The sequence below is a fragment of the Miscanthus floridulus genome, chromosome 6, assembly GCF_019320115.1.
Source record: "Miscanthus floridulus cultivar M001 chromosome 6, ASM1932011v1, whole genome shotgun sequence".
NCBI classification, from domain to species: Eukaryota; Viridiplantae; Streptophyta; class Magnoliopsida; order Poales; family Poaceae; genus Miscanthus; species Miscanthus floridulus.
In genome coordinates, this window is record NC_089585.1 from 102,008,021 (window position 1) to 102,030,168 (window position 22,148).

At 50.0% G+C, this 22,148-nt stretch overlaps 2 protein-coding genes across 2 annotated transcripts; both read right to left on the reverse strand.

The window, feature by feature from the left end:
• Nucleotides 1-293: 293 nt before the first annotated feature.
• Nucleotides 294-2,342, reverse strand: LOC136458832 (high-affinity nitrate transporter 2.3). The gene has a single exon (XM_066458748.1). The coding sequence runs from the start codon at nucleotides 2,077-2,079 to the stop codon at nucleotides 532-534; it is 1,548 nt and encodes a 515-aa protein (XP_066314845.1). The 5' UTR covers nucleotides 2,080-2,342; the 3' UTR covers nucleotides 294-531.
• A 16,221-nt stretch (nucleotides 2,343-18,563) lies between these two features.
• Nucleotides 18,564-19,130, reverse strand: LOC136460923 (uncharacterized). The gene has a single exon (XM_066460446.1). The coding sequence runs from the start codon at nucleotides 19,128-19,130 to the stop codon at nucleotides 18,564-18,566; it is 567 nt and encodes a 188-aa protein (XP_066316543.1).
• Between the last annotated feature and the right edge of the window lie 3,018 nt (nucleotides 19,131-22,148).

Sequence of the window (22,148 nt, forward strand, 5' to 3'; positions counted from 1 at the left end):
TTTTTTTAAACTGTTTTCATAATGAAAGAAATGGGTCATTTAGATGCCTTTAGGAGTTATCTTATGTATTTTTCATATTGCCATATAAGGTATCTTTTAAAAGGAATATATTTAATATATATTATTGGTGATGATGATTAGAGGTTGTTGAATTATAGGCCAGATATTTCTGGTTATCGTAAGAATTTCGAGAATTTATCTTTTTATTACTATTATTCATAATATGCCAAATTCCATACTTTGGTTCATGTCGCTTTTATTGAGCTATAAGTAATGACCTTTTCAATTGGATCTTGACCTGGAATGAAGTTGATTTATATATTTCAGGAAAAATTTAAACCACCTAGCAAAATGAACAATCCCTTATACTATCACTTTGGCTTTGCTGAAATTCACCACCGGCTTTTCCTTCACACAGAAATTACCACACGGATGCACAATAAACACCACGATTCAGGAACAGTACATATGATCAGCTGACGTGGGACCTTTGATTGTATATACGGGCACTACCGTACGCATGTGTGTGTTTCACACGTCGGCCGGCGAGGACTCGACGGGGACAGTGTGCTTGGACTGGCTCCCTGAGCGGCCCCCCTCCCGCACGCTGTTCGCCGCAAAGCGTACGCTCGCGGTGTTGAACCCCTTCTCGCGCTCGTGCGTTGTCCACTCCCGGTTGTAGTAGTCCTCCGCCGTCGCCCCGGGCTGCGGCCCCACGAACATGCCGCCCCACTGCGGGAAGTAGATGAGCGTGATGGGCAGCGTGCACGCGATGATCATGAGCCCCATGTACTTGATCCCCGTCTCCGTCTTGTACTTGGATCCGTGGAAGAAGATGAGCTGCGTGAGCACGGCGCCCACGTTGCCCCCGCCGCCGGTCATGCCGGAGATGAGCCCCAGCGACCTCCGGGAGACGAACGGCACGATGCCAAAGGTGAGCCCGCAGGCCGCCTGCACGAACAGGGAGAAGAGTATCATGACGGCCACGGACGCGCCGAAGGAGTAGTCGACGGCGCCGAGCACCACGCAGAGGACGCCCCCGATGGTCTGCACCACCCACAGCCCCCACAGCCTGCCGCGCATGCCGAACTGGCTGGAGAGCCAGTCCGACATGAGGCCGCCGCCGGGGCGGGAGATGATGTTGGCCATCCCGAAGCTGGCGGCGATGAAGCCGGCGGTGCTGAGCTTGACGCCGAAGCGGTCGTAGAAGTACTGCGCGATGATGTTGTCCACGGCGAGCTCCACGCCGAAGCAGTAGCCGTAGGTGAGCGCCAGGATCCAGGCGCGGTAGTTGGTGACGGCGTGGCGGAACACGTTGCCGAAGCTGTCCTTGTGCATGTCGCCGGACTTGTGCAGCTTCCGGTAGTTGCCGTCGGGCATGTCCTGGCTGAACGCCAGCACGGCGATGGCCGACAGCGTCTGCAGCAGGCCCGGGATGAAGAAGGCCACGCGCCACGCCGTGAACGGCGTGCTCCCGATCTTGCGGATGGCCTCGAACACGAGCGGCATGATGAGCTGCACGGCACCGCCGCCGAGGTTGCCCCACCCGCCGGCGACGCCGTTGGCGAGACCCACCTTGGGCGGCGAGAACATGGAGCTCATCCAGAACTGCGTGGACACGAAGGACGCCAGCGAGAAGCCCGTGAAGAAGCGCACGAGCAGGAAGGACGAAGGCGAGTCGATGATGGCGGAGCAGTACACGGCGGGCGTGGTGATGAGTATGATGGACGCGGACGCCAGGCGGGGCCCCACCAGGTCGCACGCCGTGCCCATGGCGACACGCGCGAAGACCGCGCCGGACACGGAGGCGATCCCGGCGTTGCCGATGTCCGTGGCCGTGAGCCCGAGCGTGTCCCGGATGAGCGGGAGCAGCGGCGGCGCGGCGAAGGTGGAGAGGAAGCAGCAGAAGAAGGAGAACCAGGACAGGTGGAAGGCGCTCATGTGCGGCCTCGCGAAGGAGAAGAGCCAGAACTCGGTGGCCTTGTTGTCGGAGTCCACCGGCATCCTGAACTGCGGCTTGGACGCCGCCTCGGCGGCCTCCACCTGCATCGCCGCGGGCTTCAACTCCCCCTCCGCCATGTCACCGCCCGCCTGCTTCTCACTCAGTGTCCTCTTCCCTCACCGCCGGAAGCCGGTACGTGGCTGTGCTGATGCTTCGGCGCGTACGTGGCGTTTATATAGAGTTAGCTGGAACTGCAGCAAGAAGCGGCTGCGGCTGCGGCGTGCGGCGGCCGGGGCGCGGTGCTTGGAGACGGCGAGGGGGCAACGTGGAAACCAATAAAGATTGTGTACATGAGGTGGAGCGATCCAGTGGAAGGCCGGCGGGCGCGCACGGCAGCGGAGTGGCGTCGCGGCGGGACTTGTTTTGTTGGCGAGCAGAGCGAGGTGGTCGGTGTCGCTGTCGTGGTGGACAAGCGGGCTTGGCTGGCTAAAGCGAAGATTCTGAACCCTGACCTTGGAGAGGCCACGTAGTAGTACGTCAGTTCCTTGGCCCGTGGAACTACCACAGCTCCACTCCTCGGATCTTAGGTATCCTATTGGCCAGCAAAGAAGACTTTTAGGATTCCGTGAGTTGAGATAGGATACCCTCAGTCCTAAACCCGTATTAAATGAGCACACGTAGACGTAGAGTTGTTTTGTCAAACTATTTTCAGTTTAATTAAATTTATAGAAAATAGCATCAATATTTATGACACTAAATTAGTATTGTCAGATACATCATGAAATATATTTCCATAATATACTTATTTGCTATCTTAGATGTTATTGCTCGTTTCAATAAAGTTGATCAAACTTAAAAATAATTTAACTGATTTATTTTGAGAGGAAGAAGGTATGAGTTGAACTAATCAATGCATGTAGATCAATATAGCATCATAATTAGAGGTTTCAAATTCAAATCCTAGTGAGCGCAATTAAATAAAATAATTGTAGACGACTCCCATTTCTACGTCTGAGGGGAGTGTTAAAATATAAAACAACTCAAAGAGCTTCTTTATATCTCAAATACTCCCTCCGTCCCTAAATAAATGTCGTTTTTTGTTTCCATGCCGTAAATTTGACTAGATTTGTAGAAAATACGTGCAATATTTGTATCTCTAAATAAATTTATTATGAAAATAGATTCAACGATCTATTTAATGATATTAATTTTTTTTACCATAAATATTATTATTTATATATATTTAGTCAAAGTTGTTTCTCGGGAAACGAAAACGATAGTTATTTAGGGACGGAGGGAGTATGTCATTTTCTATTCCTGGTTTTCACTAGACAAATATTTAAAGCAGGCTAGATCTCTAAAATGCGCACCATAGATGATTCCTATTTGGCTATTTCTATGTTTGAGGGGAGTGTTGAAATATAAAGCACCTCCAATAGCCTCTTAAGAGCAACTCCAATAGTCTCTATATATCATTCTTTATTGGTAGTAATAGAGATTTTGATGAAAAAAATTGTCCTCCAATACTTGTTTAAATAGATTTCTAAATATTGGCATCCTCTATTCTAGATTTCTTGGTAGTCAAAGATGGAGAGTAGGATTGGCTCTCTAGAGAGCACACAAGATATTGAAAAGCTGGTTGGGGGTGGAAAAATACAGAGAGCAATTTTTATTTAAATGACTCTCCAAATGATGATTTAGATAGTGTGTTTAACAAAGTCTTTTGGAGAGTTGGAGATGCTCTTATATCTCCAATATTGGCACCTTCCATTCCTATTTTTTGCTGGCCAAAGATCGATAGAGGGTCTAGTTCTCCAAAATGCGTACAAGATATAAAGGAACTGTCAAAGAGTGAAAAGATACGTAGAGAGCGATTTTTATTTAAATGATTCTCTAATTAAAGATTTAGAGAGTGAATTTAAGAAATACCATGCATATGCTCAAGGTACGGCTGCACCCAGCTCAAGTACCATCGCACAGGAAGCATGAGCCTTCTTTTTTTTTAGCAAAGAGAGCGTTTTTCGAGGAACTTTTGGAGCAGGATTTCAAATTCTAACACAATGCGACGGATGCTGTTGTGCTGCACACATCCGGCGTGTCTCTCTGTCATGCACATTACTTGTACTGTTGCTTTCTACTTGTCAAATCTTGGAAATGGAGCTACCCGCTGTTTCGCTAGAAACAGGTGTTTGCGTCCAAATGACATCTTAATAAAAATGAAGGAAACCACACAAGTGAATGGGAGGGGCATATTAAGATGTTAAGCTATTGGTCACACCAATGATACATTTGAAAAAATCAAACTAAGTGGCTTTATGGACCTACTACAGCTAAGATTATGCTAGCCAAAAGGCAGTAGCATATGCTTAGCATAAAAGAAAAGAAAAAGGGACGGCAGCATATGGTTTTCAGCAAGATGGAAATTCTGCAGGGATAATGCTTCACAAAATGAAAATATTCCACATAAACAGTTGGAGATCCTTTACCACGGGTTGGAAACTACGTGTATAATTGCAACAATGCATGGACAATAGCTAGAAAACTTTCAAGAGTTTGGATAAAACAATGCCCAGGTTCGAAAAAATTGCAAAAATGACAATTGAAAGATTGACTCCTCGATTATAATGACACTCGGGTGGATGATAAGTGGGTCCATCTGTGTCTATGAATGTGGGTCCAGTATCAAATTTACAAACGACCGATGTTTCAAGTCCCATTTTTGCAAATCGCCCCCAGGTTCATAGCTAGATGCAACAAGACAAACATGATAAATCTTAGCATATGTGTCGGTGTTTCGAGTTACCACCGACAAGTAAATTTCTAGTATTGCGCATCTGGCTCGGATGGTGTGCTTAGAGGACACGAGATTTATACTGGTTCGGACAGAAAGTCCCTACGTCCAGTTTGTCGCTGCTGCTCGTGTTACTAGCACTGAAAGTTTGTAGTAGGGGTTACAAACGGGCGAGAGAGGAAAATGATCCCAAGTCTCTGGTGGAAGGAGTAAACGGGTGCCGAGAGCTCGACCACTGCTCAGCGTGTGTTCGTGTCGTGTTCTTGTGTGTTTATCTCGTGTTCTGATCTCGTGCGGATATGGCTCGATCTGTCGATGGATCGATCCTTTTCATGGGGCGCCCTGCTTTTCCTTTTATAGACCAAAAGAAAGCGCGGGTTACAACGGAGGAAAAGGAGAAGAACGAGAGAGAGAGAGAGGAAGGCTGCTAGGACCGCCGGGTCCTTCTCCTTCATGCGGGTCCCGTCGATCCTGTAGACGTCAATAAGGATGGCTCCATGTCGAGGCCCTGTTCGTCACTGACGCCATGCACAGGCGTCGTCTGCCGGTCATGGCATACCATTCCGTCCCGGCGGGCGTCATGGTGAACTGACGCGCCTGTCAGTGTTCGTACGAGGGTTAGGCAGAACAGCACCGGCACGTCCGACGCTGTTCTTGATGTGAATCCTCAGGTATGGCCCGTCATGACCACGGGTAACATTGGGTCGTGCTGGTCTCTTCCTTGGTGTCAGAGTTTTGACCTAGGCCCATACGCCTAGACCTGGAGTGGTTGGCGGTGATATGAACCCCGTCGGGCGAGATGGAGCCCGCACCCGAGGGGTCGGACGAGGCGGAGCGCAAACCCAAGAGTCAGCCTTGGGGTCAGGCGAGGTGGAGCCCGCAGCCTCGAGGTCGGGCGAGGCAGAGCCCGTGGCCTTAAGGTCGGGCGAGGCGGAGCCCGCGACCTTAAGGTCGGGCGAGACAGAGCCCGCGGCCTCAGGGTCAGGCGAGGCGGAGCCCACGGCCTTGAGGTCGGGCGAGACGGAGCCCGCGACCTTGGGGTCGGACGAGGCTGAGCCCGCGGCCTCAAGGTTGGGTGAGGCGGAGCCCACGACCTTGAGGTCGGGCGAGACGGAGCCCACGACCTTAGGGTCGGGCGAGACGGAGCATGCGGCCTCGGAGTCGGGCGAGGCGGAGCCCTCCCCCAGAGGTCGGACGATGCGGAGCCTGCGACCTTGGGGTCGGGCGAGGCGGAGCTCACGGCCTTAGGGTCGGGAGAGGCGGAGCCCTCCCCTAGAGGTCGGACAAGGCGGAGCCCACGCACCTGGGGTCGATTGGAGCTGTACTCACGCTCTTGACTGCTCGGATGAATCGATGGCCATTAGCTCCTCCTCTTCGGGTACCTTAGTATTGGTCCCCGACAATATGCATGTCACAAAAACCAACTAACTCTCTCCATCTGTACACATGCAAGATGACATTTTATAGTTTTGTCTAATGAATACACGTGACCTCTGGGTTCTCAAAGGGCAAAACTACTGAGTGAAGGGTTGAAGTGTTGGTGAATTTAATTCTGTTGGGACAGATTGCAGTTGGATGATAGATGCCTTTTGAATTTTTAAGAAAGTCACTCACATAGCATGAATACATGAGAACATATCAAAACTAGGTGCTTCAGCTCTAAGAAAAAGCGAAAGGTTAGGCTAGTCAAAAACTAGTTATTAGGAAAAATGACAAGGGGATCCCCTTGCAATTTCCTCTTTTCTTTAAACAATTCCAGAATCCAAATTGATTATGTATCAAACCATCCTAAAAATTGCTAACCTTTGTTGTCTTAAGATAAATGAGGTTTGCTAGGATGTACATTTTCCAGGATAGTTGCTGTGGAAGCATTGACTTCAGCTTTGCTTCGAACAACAAAAAGAGCGCTATGAACTATTGGAAGACTATATGTGTATAATATAAACAGGAAAACTTGTAGTCCATGAACTTAGTTTCTTATTATAAGATTCTGTGAAATGGATCCACCCAAGCTCTTTGATAGGGCAACTACTAGATTAAGATTATTTTGTACTTGCAGCAACTAGCAGCTTAATTCCAAAGTAAGGCCTTGTTTAGATTGAGGTTAGAAATCAGTATTGGGCATTGTAGCATTTTCGTTTGTATTTGACAATTATTGTCCAATCATGGCCTAACTAGGCTCAAAAAATTCGTCTCGTATAAATTTATAATCAAACTGTGTAATTAGTTATTTTTTTATCTATATTTAATACTCCATGCATGTATCTAAAGATTTGATGTGACGGAAAGAGAGTGAAAAAACTGCAATCTATACAAGGCCTAATACCTGTGCCAGCCCCGCGTACTGTGGGTTTTCGTCAGAACATGGAGGATTCTCAATCTGACTTTGGGATCTCACAGTACCACCTTGGCCTTTTGCAATGGGGAAGTACTAAAACAAGAATAGTTAATATACTTGATCCACATATATAGATTTAGATTCTGATTGATACAGAATATTAAGGACCATGGACATTTGAAACTTGCCCACAGATCAGAGGGCATGGATGTCATGGATCATTTTCTTAAATCTTGAATATGTGATAAAGATAGCTATACGACGACGTAAAAACCATGCTTGATCATCCTGGATTCAGTATAACCTTGGCACAATATGTGTTGTGGTAATGCAAATAATACATTTAGTTCTGTGTATTCGACAAATCAAACTAGTTGTACAACTAACAATGCGCTAATTTGTACATTTCCTGTTCATAGGTATACTGATCTGTGGAGGACGCAGACAATCAGTGCAGATAGGAACATGGATCTAGGAAGACATTGAGCTCTGCGGCCCTGTTCGCTTCTCTTATAATCTGTCTTTTTCAGCTTATTTTTTTCAGCCGAAACAGTGTTTTTCTCTCACAACAAATCAGCGGAAACAGTGTTTCGACTTGATTTTTCAGCGAAGCGAATGGGGCCTGCATAGTGTGTAAGCACAGTTGCAACCAGGACAGCATGGTATTGCATGAAAGATTTCCGAACGGGAGGATTCTGAGGGCCTTGGCCTTCTTTTGTCGCCCACGGTTTGTCCGGGGGATGGCGATTCCCTTTCGTCGTGATCGGACCCCTCAAGGGTATAGCCGTGAGATTTGGTGGGTCAGAAAAGGTCTTTCCTGATTCCGACCCCTACGGGGGGTCTGTCGTTCTATGACCGCGCGTTCGGTCTCCTTACGAGTCCAACTTTCATCGAGCCCCCTCCCGTAGCAGGGGTCCGGTCGAGGGTCGGCTCGTCTTCGTGATCGTCACGCCTCAAGCATTTTTTCCGATAAAAACGGAGGGGCTGAGGCGTGCCATGATTTTTCCTCTATGGATGAATCATGATCTTCGGTGAGCTGTTAACGGTCTAGTCCGAGTGGGGCCCCGGCATCTCGTTCGTGGGGGTCCGGCTTGGATTAGTTAGTGACCGACTCCAGATTCTCAGCGGTCAATCAATATAGTTCTCAGGTCCGTTCGATCGGTCCCGAGGGCTCTCTGCCTTTCTTTGAGGAAAAACCATGGATCGTATCCGGTCGATACTCGAACGTGGGCCGGGATGCCCGCGGCGCTCGTGCGCCCAGGTACTAGCCGCTAGCGGGCCCATCCCTTTCCACCCCTCGCTCTTAGGGTGCCCCGAAGCGGCCGTGAACCCGTCGGTGGGACATCCTGGGCCTGAATGGGCCGTAGGAGCATTTTCAGCTCTGTATCCCTCCTTACCTGCGACGATTCTCGGCTTATCGATCGGGCGAATCGTTATCCGGCATGTCCTTTGAGGGTATGGCCAGAGATTGCGTGCGCACGATCTTCGGAGGGAGGTGTTGTGTTGTGGCACAGCGGGCGCGTGAATCTAGGTAAATGGTTCGCCTTCTCGCCCCGCTCCACCTTATAAATAGCGTCCTTCCCCTTGATGTTCCTGTACACCAAAACCGCAACCTTACCTTCTCTGTTTCTCCGCCATCGCCGTTTTGGATCTGCCATGTTTGCTAGCCCACCGCCGAAACCCTAGATCCATAGCCTCCGCTCCTCCGCTGCCGTTGAGCTCGCATCCATCCGTCCCCACCTCCAATGGATCCATGGTGCCATTCCGACATCACCTCCCAGCGCATGGAGGGTCTCATCCATCACAGTCTTCTCCATGCGTGGACCTCGATCGAGGAGTGGTTGCTGCCCAGCGACGAGGATTTACCGTCTCCGCCCGACAGCTACGTGGTGTTGTTCGCTCACTTCCACGAGCGCGGGCTCGTGACCCCCGCCCACAAATTCCTCTGTGGGCTGCTGCACTTCTACAAGATCAAGCTACAGCATCTCAACGTCAACGAGATTCGACACATGACGGCATTCGTTGCGTTGTACAGAGGATTCCTGGGGATCACCCCCACTTCAACTTGTGGAGGTATTTCTTTTCCATCAACTTCCAGAAGAAGAGGGAGAAGAGCGGCAGGCAGGAGCTGCACATGCTGATGGGGTGCGCCGACATCCAACTTTGGAACAATCAGGTTAGCGAGTACCCGTCCATGTGGCTCTCGACGTCCAACAAGGGGTGGCACTCGCAGTGGTTCTACCTCAAGAATGACACCACAGCCCTTCTGTCGAAGTTCACCGGGTGCCTGATCGAAGAGGCCTCGGAGCAGTGGAGCAAGTGGGGCATCCTAGAGAAGGACAAGAAGAAGATTCAAGACCACATCACCGCCATCCACATCCTAGAGGAAAATGGCCTGAAAGGGTCGGGCATCATCGAGGCTTACCATGCGAGGAGGGTGGCACCATTGATGACGCGCGTGCTCCCGCTATACGTGATGGTGCCTGAGGCGTCGTTCGACGGGATGGCGCTTGTCGAGGGAATGCTCCCCAACTCCAAGATCGCGCAATGCATCAAGGAGGCGATGTAGCCTTTATGGGATGACGCGGGTGCCGCCCTCAACTTCATCTACCTGGTGCTGGGGCATCCTCTGATGCGGCCAGAGCCAAGCTACATTGTCTTCGTAAGTTTCCCTTTCTCTTCAATTGATTTCCTGGCCCTGTGAGACTAACTTTGAGAGGGGTAGGACCAGCTGAGGGACCTCATCCTCATGGATCACCCGGTGCTGCTGCCGAGGGATTCGGCCATGAGGGTGGCGAATCGCACCGAGGGCGAGCGGCTGAGGAAGGCGAAGGAGGACAATAAGAGGAAGAAGCAGCGGAAGTTGTGGGCGTGGGAATGAGGGGAGGACACTGACGATGATGATGATGGTGACGACAACGAGGTGATGGAGGTAGCCAATGATATTGAGTGGGACAACCTAGAGAACGAGGAAGCACTGACAGGCGTCGGTTCATCCTTGCAGGCATCAGGACCCTTCCCGTTCCATGGAGGGGAGGGCACATCTAGGGAGCCGGTGGAGGCGGGCCATACCATCGGCCTACCCTAGGAGCCAACAGAGGCGAGCGGCTCTGCCTTTGCGCACGAGGTGCCAGTGGAGGTGAGTGGCTCCGTCATCACGCCCTAAGCGCCAAGGGGAGCGGGGCGTTATGCCAATGTGCCCCAGGAGCTACAAGGGGTGAGCCCCTCTGTCCAGGAGTAGGGGTGGGCTCAAAACGGCCCCGTTCCGACGAGGGAGAACGAGGGTCGGGGGTTTGTCCCCCAAACGCATCTACCACCTGATGACGCTGCGGTGAGTCATCAATTCCTCTATTTTTTTCCTATTTTAGTCGAATTTCATCGTGACTTATGTTTTTCATCCCACGCAGCGTCGGCAGGCACTGAAATCCTTTGGCGTTGGCGCCGAAGAAGAGCATCGCCCTCCAATCGGGGCGGTCGCCGTCGGTTGGTGTCACGCCCGTTTTGGGTGGGAGCAGCGCTAGTGTGACTGCATCGCTAGTTGGTCAGGCACCACCCATGGTGGCGCCTGTGCCCTTGGTGGGATGGGCAGACATGGGCATTCGAGGGGCGCCTTCGAAGGTCGTGGAGCAGCCAGTGACAGCTACGATACCGCTGTCGATGGTAGGGCGGACGAGGCTACCGACCGTGCTCATGGCGCCGACCGTGGCGGGCGCGATGCAGCTGGTTGTGACCGCGCCGATGTAGGTGGAGGTGACGGCTGCCATGACAGATGGGTCATAGTCGGGCGCAACCGCAGCGTCGCCTGAGGCATTGGCACGACCTGTTCCATCGGTGGCCCAAGCGACAGTGCCTGGCATGGGTCGGACCAAGGGGGATGTTGCCGAGGGATCCCCAGGAGTCATGGTGCTGGGAGAGAGGTTCGTGTCCGCACCGCTGTCCCCTTCCGTCACTAGAGGGGGCGTCCCGACGAGGACATCATGGCGAGAGGGGTCAATAGTGCTTGGGTTCGGTGGGGAGTCATCCCTGACCCTGACATCAGTGGGCAGCGGCTCGCCCGCATGGGGCGAGCCCCTGCTCTAGTGGACGTATCCGTAGGATCCAGCGTCAATGCTTTTTACCCTTGACGATGCCACAGAGAGCATGAAGCGGGAGAGCCTCGATGTAGGGATCGCATTGAGAGACGTTGTTGTGCCTTCTAGCCTGGTATTGTTTGGTCCTACTTCTTGCCCTTTTCTTCCTCTATATATTTTTTATATCATGACCATCGTCTCCCTGTAGTCCCTTATAGCTCACAGCCAAGAGAAATCTCGGTTCCTTCATCAACAGAAGGAAACCTAGGACGCCTTGTCGAGGAGGCATGGCTACCCGGGGAGGTGATAGCTCAACTCATTGCTGCCCAGCAGAGGGTGGTTGAGCTGACTCCCCTCCCCGAGGAGGTGGCCAATCTTCGGTTGGGGGTGGCCGAGGCCCATTGGGATGCTGATGAGGCCGAGAAGGCTTTCAAGGCCCTATCGGCGAGGTTGCGGAAGGATGATGAAGAAGCCACCAGGGTCAGGAAGCAGTGGGATGAGTTGCTCTAGAAGGATGCTGAAACCTGCCAGCGAATCCTTAACCTTCTGGGCAAGGTTGAGAAAGAAAGGGATCTAAAGCTAGGGGCCAAGGAGAAGCTTGTGGCCCTGGAGAAAAGAGCAAGCCTAGATGCCACAGCGGTCGCTCAGCTACGCAAGGAGCGGGATGAGCTGGTCCAAACCGTGGAGAGGCTCTGCTCGGAACATGGCGCGGCTCATGAGGAGCGTGACCAGGCTTTTCGAGAGCATGATCGAGCCTACCAAGAGCGTGACAACGCACAACAAAAGGTTGGCTCCCTCTAGGCCGAGCTCGAAAGGGAGATGACCCAAAAGCTAGAGGCTAAAAGCGCTTTTGCTAGGCTGGCTGTGGATCTCACTGAGGTGAGGAGAAATCTTTAGGCGGAGAGTGACGAGCTCGGTATCCTAAGCGTCGCCCTCAGAGTGGTCTACGATGACCTTGAGGTGGTGCGGTCGGAGGGGACCAGCTCGCTCATGGCTCGTGTCATCGAGATCATGGCTTGGGTGTGCCAGCTCTAGAGGAATGCCCTTCGCATCAGGGTCAGTCAGTCCATCATGATTGCTCATTCTCATTATGGGGATAGCATCGATCTTGAGGTGATGAGCCATGGCTACGCAACTCATTATGAAGTCCACGAGCTGGAGGAGATGGAAACGTCTATGTCTCCCCTTTCGCAGGACCTAGAGGATAGGATAGAAGGCATAGTTCTCCTCCGGAGGGGCTAGTTAGTTAAATAGGTCAGGCAATCATTTTTGTTTTAAGCGGACAAGTTTTGACCCTTGTGTCTCATTTAAACAAGCTTGTCAACTTGTTTCATTTGATCAAATCTGTTCTTTTACTTCGGTTGAACAAATTTGTTCTTTCTCCCTTTTTATGTGTAAGAAGGGGTTAATGCATTCTGACCCTTCCTATTATTAAGACCGTAGAGTTTGAGGTGTGGGCAGGAACTCTGATCATGCTGGTAAGCAAGAGTGCCGTAGCCACTAGGATGTAGGTTTCTTGTAGTCCAACTTGCCTTACTCAGTGGTTCGTTTTTGCAAACCTTGCCTGTAGGTTTTTAATCATGAGGAAGGGGTCGGGCATGACGACTATTTTAGAAAGGGTATATATATACCCTTATCAGCCCCTGAGTGAGACCTGACCCCTTGTCATTGTCGGGGAGATGATAATGAAACTAGTAGGAGAAAGCGTCTCTTGTTTTAGAAACATTATTCTTAGTTTTTGTACGTACCCCCTCCTTAGGATCTGAGCCATTGTTCTATGACTGCACATTCAGTTTCCTTGTGAGTCCAACTTTCCTCAAGCCCCTCGCGTGTAGCGGGGGTCTGATTGAGGGTCGGCTCATCTTTGTTATCATCACCCTGTCCACGGTTTCCACAACCGGAGGGGTTGAGCTAATGTAACTTGTCTCGATGGCTCGAGCGACGCGCTCGGTGAGCTTGCTAACGGGCTTGTCCAAGTGGAATCTGGGTCCATCGTTCATAATGGTGTTGGCATAGCCCTCATGTGGCATACTCCTTAACCCACCTCCCGGTAGATGCCTGAGTCATTTAGGAGACCAACTCTGGTGGCCCGCTGGCCTCCCCTCGATGTAGATTCTATGGGCTTAGCTCGAGGTTAGGATCGAACAAGAAGGTCAAGATGACCCTATCTGCTTCTGAGCGGGTTGGGCAAAGGCCGCTGAGGCTCATCTGTATTTTCTCCCCTGACTCTGTTCGACGCAAGGTGGCCTCGAGCCCTTCATAGGCTAGCCTTTGAACCTCGGTCGTTTGGATTCCTGAGTCGGGGTCGGGCGGCTCGAGCCCCCGATCCTTGTTGGGCTCGGTAGGGGTTGGCCAAGTTTTATGCGTCACCCCATCCATAGTTTCCACAACCAGAGGGGTTGAGGTAACAACACTTGCCTCGATGGCTCGAGTGTCACGCTCATTGAGCTCGCTAACGGGCATGTCCTAGTGCAATCTAGGTCCATCGTTTGTGACGGGGTTGGCATAGCCCTCATATGGCATTTCACTGCTCCTTAACCCACCTCCCAGTAGATGCCCGAGTCGTTTTGGAGATAGACTCTGGTGGCCCATTAGCCTCCCCTCGATGGAGATTCTATGGGCATGACTCGAGGTTAGGATCGAACGAGAAGGTCTAGATGACCCTCTCTGCTTTTGAGCAGGTCGAGCAAGGGCCGCTGGGGCTCATCTGTGTTTTCTCCCCTAGCTCTATTCGACGTGAGGCGGCCTCGAGCCCATCATGGGCTAGCCTTTGAACCTCGGTCGGTCGCCGCTCATATCGAATGAGACGACTACCGCTTCGTGATACGATGCGAAGCGTTGTGATGCAATAATTGCATCTACGATGCTTGGATGCATGAGAATGGATGAATGAATGCTCATGCACTAGAAAAGTAAAGTGGGGGTTGGTAAAGTTACCTCGATGGCTTGAGTGACGGGTTTGGGGAGCTCTTACTAGATTTGTTCGAGTGGAATCCGAGTCCGTCGTTCATGATGGAGTCAGCATAACCTACATGGGGCATCCTACTGCTCTTTACCCGTCTCTCAGCAGTGGCCTGAGCCATCCGATCGACTTGGGTGACCTGTTGGCCTCTCCTCGATGGAGATTCCACCAGTGGGCACCTCCAAACCCTTCCTGGGAAGACGAAGGCTAAAGCTCAGGGTGCGGGTAACTAACTTTGATCACGCTGGTGAGCAAAAATGCTGTAGCCACTGGGGCGTAGGTTTCTTGCAGTCCGAGCAATTTTACTCGGTGTTTGTTTCCGCAAACCTTGCCTCTAGGTTTTTAATATGAGAAAGGGTCGGGCATAGAGAATGTCTATCGAATAGACATACTCTTACTAGCCTCCGAGTGAGGCCCGACCCCTTGCCATTGCTGGGGTCGGGTGTCACTTAGAGATATAAAAGGGTTGGGCATAGAGAATGTTTACCAAATAGATACTCTCTCACCATCCCCCGAATGAGGCCCACCCCTTGCCATTGCCAGGGTTGGGCATCGCTTAGAGATCGTGGAGTCGATAGCGAAACAAATAAGAGAAAACATGCATAAATTAAGGGTGACCCATCTCTCGGCAGCAGCCCGAGCCGTCCGATCGATGTGGGTGACCCGCTGGCATAGGACTTACCTCAATGGCATGAGTGATGGGTTTGGGGAGCACTTACCAGATTCATTCGAGTGGAATCTGGGTCCGTCGTTCATGATGGAGTCGGCATAACCTGCAAGGGGCGTTCTACTAGTCCTTACTAGTCTCTCGATAGCGGCCCGAGCCGTCCGATCGACTAGGGTGACCCGCTGGCATAGGACTTTCCTGCAGAGATAGAGGATGAGATCATGCCCCTAAGAAATTAGTTAGGTAGATAAGCCAGGCGATGGACTCATAACAAGTGAACAAGCTCTTAGATTTTGTTATGGCTAAACATATTTTTAGCCCTTCTCCCCTTTTGTATAAAAAGGTTAGTGCGTTCTGACCCTTTCCATCGTTAAGGCTATAAAGCTCGGGGTGTAGGCTAACAAACTCTGATCATGCTGGTGAGCAAAAACACCATAGCCGCTAGCATAGGTTTCTTACAGTCCGACCAGTTTTACTCAGCGTTCGTTTCCGCAACCCTTGCTTTTAGGTCTCGATGTGAGAGAGGGTTGGGCATAGAGAATGTTTGCTAGGTGGATATAGTCTTAGACTCGTACCGACTCTTTCCGTAGTTAAGGCTAAAAAGCTCAAGGTGCAGAAAAAACTCTGATCATGCTGGTGAGCAAAAACGTCGTAGCCGCTGGGGCGTAGGTTTCTTGCAGTCCGACCAGTTTTACTCAGTGTCTGTTTTCGTAATCCTCACTTCTGGGTCTTAACGTGAGAAAGGGTTGATCATAGAGAATGTCTACCGGATAGATATGCTCTTATCATCCCCTAAGTGAGGCCCGACCCCCTACTAAAGATCGGGGAGTTGGTAGCGAAACTGATAAGAGAAAGTGTGTGTATATTAAGGGTAAAAATAATATAGCTGTTTGATGTTCTAGGCATTGACGAGGACTTCGCCCTCGATGGTCTTGAGCTTGTAGGTGCTTCATCAGAGCACCTCCACGATGGCATACGGTCCCTCCAACAGCAGAGAGAGCTTGTTGCTCTAGATGAGGCGAAGCACTAGGTCTTTGACGTTGAAGGCCTGACCCCACACTCAATGGCCGTGGTACTAGCGCAATGCTTGCTAGTACATGGCCGAGTGGAGGAGGGCGATGTCGTGCGCTTCATCTAGCTAGTCCATGGCATCCTCGAGGGACGCCTTGGCTCCCTGTTCATTGTATGCCCTGACCCTCGGCGCTACATAATCGAGGTCGGTCGGGAGGATAGCCTCAGAACCGTAGACCATGAAGAATGGTGTGTAGCCAGTGGCCTAGCTGGGGGTCATCCTTAGGCTCTAGAGCACCGTGGGGCTCCACGACCCATAGTCCACCAAACTTGTTCAACCGATTGAAGATCCTAGGTTTGAGACCTTGTACGACCATGCTGTTCGCGCGCTCGACCTGCCCATTCGTGTGGGGGTGCACCACAGTGTCCTAATCGATGTGAATGTGGTACTCATCGTAGAATAGGAGGAACTTCTTTCTAGTGAACTACGTGCCGTTGTCCGTGATAATGGAGTTCGGGACCCCAAAGCGATGGACGATGTCAAGGAAGAACAGCACGGCTTGCTTGGACTTGATCGTGGAGATCGGTCGAGCCTCTATCCACTTTGTAAACTTGTCGACAGTGACAAGCAAGTGTGTGTAGCCTCCGAGTGCCCTCTTGAGAGGTCCGGCCAGATCAAGCCCCAGACCGCGAATAGCCATATATGGGGATCGTTTGGAGTGCTTGGGCCGGCAAGTGGGTCTACCATGCATAGTATTGACACCCTTCATAGGTGCGCACAATCTATTCAGCATTAGCTACTACGGTCGGCCAGTAGAAGCCTTGTCAAAATGCATTTCCGACCAGAGTTCTAGGCGTGGCATGGTGACCGCAGACCTCACCGTGGATATTGCTCAACAACCATTTCCCTTGTTCGATCGAGATGCAGCACTATAGGATCCCAGTGTGGCTTCGCCTGTAGAGCTCGGCCTCAATAAGGACAAAGGACTTGGTGTTTACACCAAAATTTGGGAAGAAGAATGCGGGAACTTGAAGCTTCCAAGATCATGTCATCAAGGAATCGATTGCATAAGGATCGATATCTATTGATTTAGATGTAGCATTAGAATCAGCTCTCTTTAGATGACGCCAGCAGATAACAATAGAAAAGCTATGGTTAGCGTCGGGGAAAACATATTGGACTCTACAAAAAGGAAAAGATTAGGGTCCAAGTTATCTTAAATTAGGAATGTTTTATCTTATGCCAGAAATTGTAATAAGTCATACTTAAGAAGGATTCATGCTTAGGTTTTGGGTATAAATATTAGACCTCGGCTATTGTAAAAGGGACATCCAATCAATCAAATACAATTTACCTTTTTTAGCTCTTGCCAACCCTTAGGAGTAGGAGTAGAATAGATCTCGGTGAGTTTTTCAGCAAGCAGGGCTGCATCGGTCCGACCGACCTCTGGCTAGTCTGTAAGTACCGTCATGGCTTATACTTTGGTTTGTATGGCTGCATCGATCCGATCGACCTCCACTACGAGCTCTAGTATAAGCTAGTTATCGACTCTTGTCTAGTTCAAGTATGGCTGCATCGATCTGGTCGACCTCCACTGCTAGAATTAGATTAAGGTCAAGTTATCGGCTCTACCTAAGGGTGGCGTCCTTCGGGTAGATTCATTAAGTTACTGATATTGTCGATGTTCTTATTGATATTAGTTTGCAGCAACATCAATTTGCCAGGTCGAGATCGATCTAGATCGACATCATATCCTTTTAGTCCATTGTTTGCTTTGTCACAACATGATGTTTCTTACTCTAAGCGACGGGTTATGTTTCATCGGCTACTCTATTTCAATCTTGATCGTGCATAGTACGCGGTTAAGGCGTGTATGATCTTGAAGAGGTTTGCTGGTTAGTTAAATCTGGTCTATATTTCGCTATTATGGCTGTAACGATCCGATCGATCCCCACTGATGGCACTGTAGATTTGGAGGATGCTAGTTAGTAGATTTGTTCTTGATTAGGCGTGACCTTAACTATTTGCTATGCCTACATCGGCTAAATAGCCGATCACCTATGTTTTAACGCCTACAATGTGTGTTCATGATTCTGTTAAGTGTGAATAGATCTGTGTACTTTAAGAGTTTGATTTGTTATCTTTATCACAGCTACATCGATCTGGTCGAACCCCATTGTTAGAGATAGTAGATTAAGTCTGAAGAGTCCATAGGTTTGTCCATGTGAAATAGTCGATTGTTCACACATAGTTCCTTTTCACCAGAATTGGCTATTTTAGCTGATTCATCTGAGCCTTCACGTATAGCATGTCTTTCAGAAAGCCTGTCGAAGTATAGATGGTTTTACGGATTCTTCGGTTTTAGTTTGTTATTATCATCATAGCTACCATCGATCCGGTTGAACCTCACGATTGATGGTAATAGATTAGATTCAGAGCGTTTATAGGTCTATTTGTATTATATAGTCGATTTGTTTGCATGTTATATCCTTTGTTGATTAGATTCATCGGCTCAATGATTCATACTGGTAGTATCTGCCTAGCTGATGATCTCATTTACATCTACGTGTACTATACCTATCAACATAAAATCAATTGCTATCCACGAGCTTTACAGTCCGTAACAGCCAATTTCTATGCGTATAGTTCCTCGATCGGATCGATGGTAGGCGGGCGGTGCATCACCGGTGCGTATAGTTCCTCAATCACTACCCATGAACTATAATCACTACCTAGGGCGGGCGGTGCATCACTGGTCTATTCTGGCTCCTCATAGCGGACCTAGGGCTTATATTGATCATTGGCGAAGATGCCTGTTGGCATCAGCTCTCGACCGGATGCCGCTTTCACCAGCGTGTCGGCCGCCTCGTTGAGACGCCTCGGGATGTGATTGAGCTCGAGACTGTCGAACTTGTCCTCTAGCTGGTGGACTTCTCGACAATATGCAACCATCTGGGCATTGTGGTAGCTTGATTCCTTCATGACTTGGTCGATGACCAACTGGGAGTCGCCCTGGACATCAGGCCGTCGGATACCCAACTTGATGGCGATGCATAGGTCGTTGACGAGCGCCTCATACTCGGCCACATTGTTGGAGGAGGGGAAATGGATGCGAACCATGTACCTCATGCATATCCCGAGGGGCGAAACGAAGACTAGTCCCGCTCCGGCGCCTTTCTTCATCAGCGATCCATCGAAGTACATTGTCCAGTACTCTTGGTCAACGACCACTGGTGGCATTTGGACCTCAGTCCACTCCGCAATGAAATCAGACAGCACTTGGAACTTGATGGCCGTTCGAGGGGCATATGAAATGCCTTGACCCATCAGCTTGAGTGCCCACCTCATGGTTCTGCCTGTGGCATCCCGATTTTGGGCAACCTCGCCGAGAGGGAAGGACGTCATGACCATTACTAGATGAGACTCCAAGTAGTGACGCAACTTCCTCATGGTGATAAGGATGGCGTATAGGAGTTTCTGGATTTGGGGGTAGCGAGTCTTAGAATCAGACAAGACCTCGCTAATGAAGTACATAGGACACTATACTTTGAGGGTGTGTCCCTCTTTTTCTCACTCAACCACTAGGGCGGCACTGATCACTTGCGTGGTGGCCACGATGTTGAGCTGAAGTGGTTCCCCGTCGATCGGAGGGATTAGGATCGGGGCCATCATCAGAAGCCACTTGACCATGTCAAGTGCCTCCTGGGCCTCAGGCATCCATTCGAAATGGTTGGCCTTCTTTAGGAGCCGATAGAGGGGAGACCTTGTTCGTCGAGGTGTAAGATAAAGTGGCTAGGCGCTGCGAGGCACCCTGTAACTCGTTGTACCCCCTTTATGTTCTGAATCGGGCCCATCGTCATGGTGGCCAAGATCTTCTCTAGGTTGGCTTCGATGCCACACTCGGAGATGATAAAACCCAGCAGCATACCGCTTGGGACCCCAAAAATGCACTTCTCGGGGTTGAGCTTAATGCCATTTGCTCGAAGTTTCATGAAGGTCTGCTCTAGGTCGGCTATGACCTGGTCAGCCCGTTTGGACTTGACCACGATGTCATCCACGTAGGCCTCAATGGTTCACCCGATGAGGTCCCCAAAACACTTGAGCATACAACGCTGGTATGTAGCCCCCGTGTTTTTAGACCGAACGGCATTGTGACATAGCAAAATGATCCAAATAGGGTGATGAAACATGTCACGAGCTGGTCGGACTCTTTCATCATGATTTGATGGTACCCGGAGTACGCATCAAGGAAGCAAAGGGTTTCACACCCTGAGGTCGAGTCGACTACTTGGTCTATGCGTGGCAAAGGAAATGGATCCTTTGGACATGCTTTGTTGAGACCCGTGTAGTCAACACATATTCTCTATTTCTCACTCTTTTTTCATACAAGAACAGGATTGACTAACCACTCGGGGTGGTATACTTCCTTGATGAACCCGGCCACCTAAAGCTTCACAATCACTTCGCCGATGGCCCTGCGTTTCTTCTCATTGAAGTGACGCATGCGCTGTTGTCGATGTTTCACCACCGATAGCCTGCCACGGGGATACCCGAGGCAGTATGTTCGGGCTTCAGCGTATGCGGAACTCGACGGTTAACGCGAGAGATAGTCGATTTATCCTGGTTCAGGCCCTCGACTATAGTCGAGTAACAACTCTAAGTCCAGCCGGTGTTAGCCTCTACGTTGGATTGATTATGAAGTATTGTGTACCAAATAAAATCCTCCTCTCTTAGGAGCCCTGCCTTCCTTTATATAGTTAGGAGGCCAGAGTCCTAGTCGGTTTACAATGAGATTTCCTAGTAGGATTACTAAATAGTACTACTACTAAGATTACATGGGAAGAATCCTAGTTGGACTAGATCTTCTCTCTCCCTTGCAGGGTATCCTGTGGGTCCCGTATCGACAAGCCCCCGAGCACTTCATGGTTGAACTCTAGAAGCCTCGTCTCGTTCCTTCAGGTCTTGTCGAGTAGGAACAAGCGTCATCCGAGTGCTTTCTTGAGTGAAACCATGTAGCGCTTCTTAGGATCTTCGAGTGGTGTGTGCTTTTTGAAGAAAAAGTACATCCATCTAGGTGTAGCCCCCGAGCCTCTTGCTATTTGGAACAAGGAGCTAGAGGATCTTGTCTTGAAGTTGCTCTGTTTGTTCATTGAAGTTCTATCGAAAAGAACTCGAATATGGCTCGTTCCGGGTTCTTTTTGTCGGAGTGGTCTACGTTGAGGAAGTCTTTTGGTAACATGCGCTTTTTCGAAGAAAAAGTGCACTCACTGAGTGTAGCCCCCGAGCCTCTTGCTATTTGGAACAAAAAGTTGGAGGGTCTTGAATCTTTATGTTGTTTGAAAATTTGTGTTCTGAAGTAGTCCCTGAGAGTTGGATTATGTCATCATTGAGTAGTTTTGCGGCATCTTTCCGAAGCAGCCCTTTAGTCTTAGATTAAACCATCATCCGAGTAGTTTCACAGCATGCAGCTTCCGAGCGTATATCCTTGTTGTTTTGTTCAAGAAGAACTCGGACGCGAGGTCTTGGCGTATTCTTTGATGGTCTGCTGTTATCAGATGTAGTTGTATGGTGGTAGTTGAGTGTAAATGCCTTTTGTTCACGGGTTGTACTGTACTGGTATATTCTTCCGAATATGCCCGTCTTCGAGTACTGTTCCCTCTTGCCTGAGTCATCCATTATTGAGTCCTGTCTTTTCACTGGGTCCTTGGTTAGTCTTATTTCGTTGGTACTCCTAGTCCATGTGCACCGCTCCTTTGATCTATAAATACTATCCCGGAGTGCTTGTTTTCATCCATTGGACATTCTGTTGAAACCTTCGTGGTCATAAACATGGTAGTTTGTGAAGTAGAGCAGCCCCCGGGCATATTTTGTAGTTCCTATGTGTCTTGTCGTAGCTGGAGGAAGTCTTGTGATAGGGATTAGAGGTAGGCTAATCCCGCGACAGCATTGTGCCAGGATGTACGTGGCGGTAGTTGGAGGAAGTCTTGTGATGTGGGCTTCGTTCCTTCATCTGGCAGTTCTAGGTTGATCCTCGTCGCCGGTCTTGAGACTGTCCGGTGCAAATCAACACCATATCCAGCATCACATCGGTCTTGGGTAGACAGATGCCCACCGGCCTTCTCTGCTCCATATTGTCTTGCCGTGCTGCTGATTTCCGCCTTGGGTGCACTGCGTCCGTCCTTTGAAGAAAACAGTGTAGCCGATGGCGGTTTGTCCTTCCGAGTAGCAATTTGGGACACGTAGTCATTCCAGAGCTTAGCCGTGTCCATGTTCCTCTTTGCTACTTTGCTTTTCGTGGTGCCGACTTTGTTGGGTCTTGTAAGACTTGTAATCTTCTATTTTTGAAGTCGCTTGTAATGGAACAAT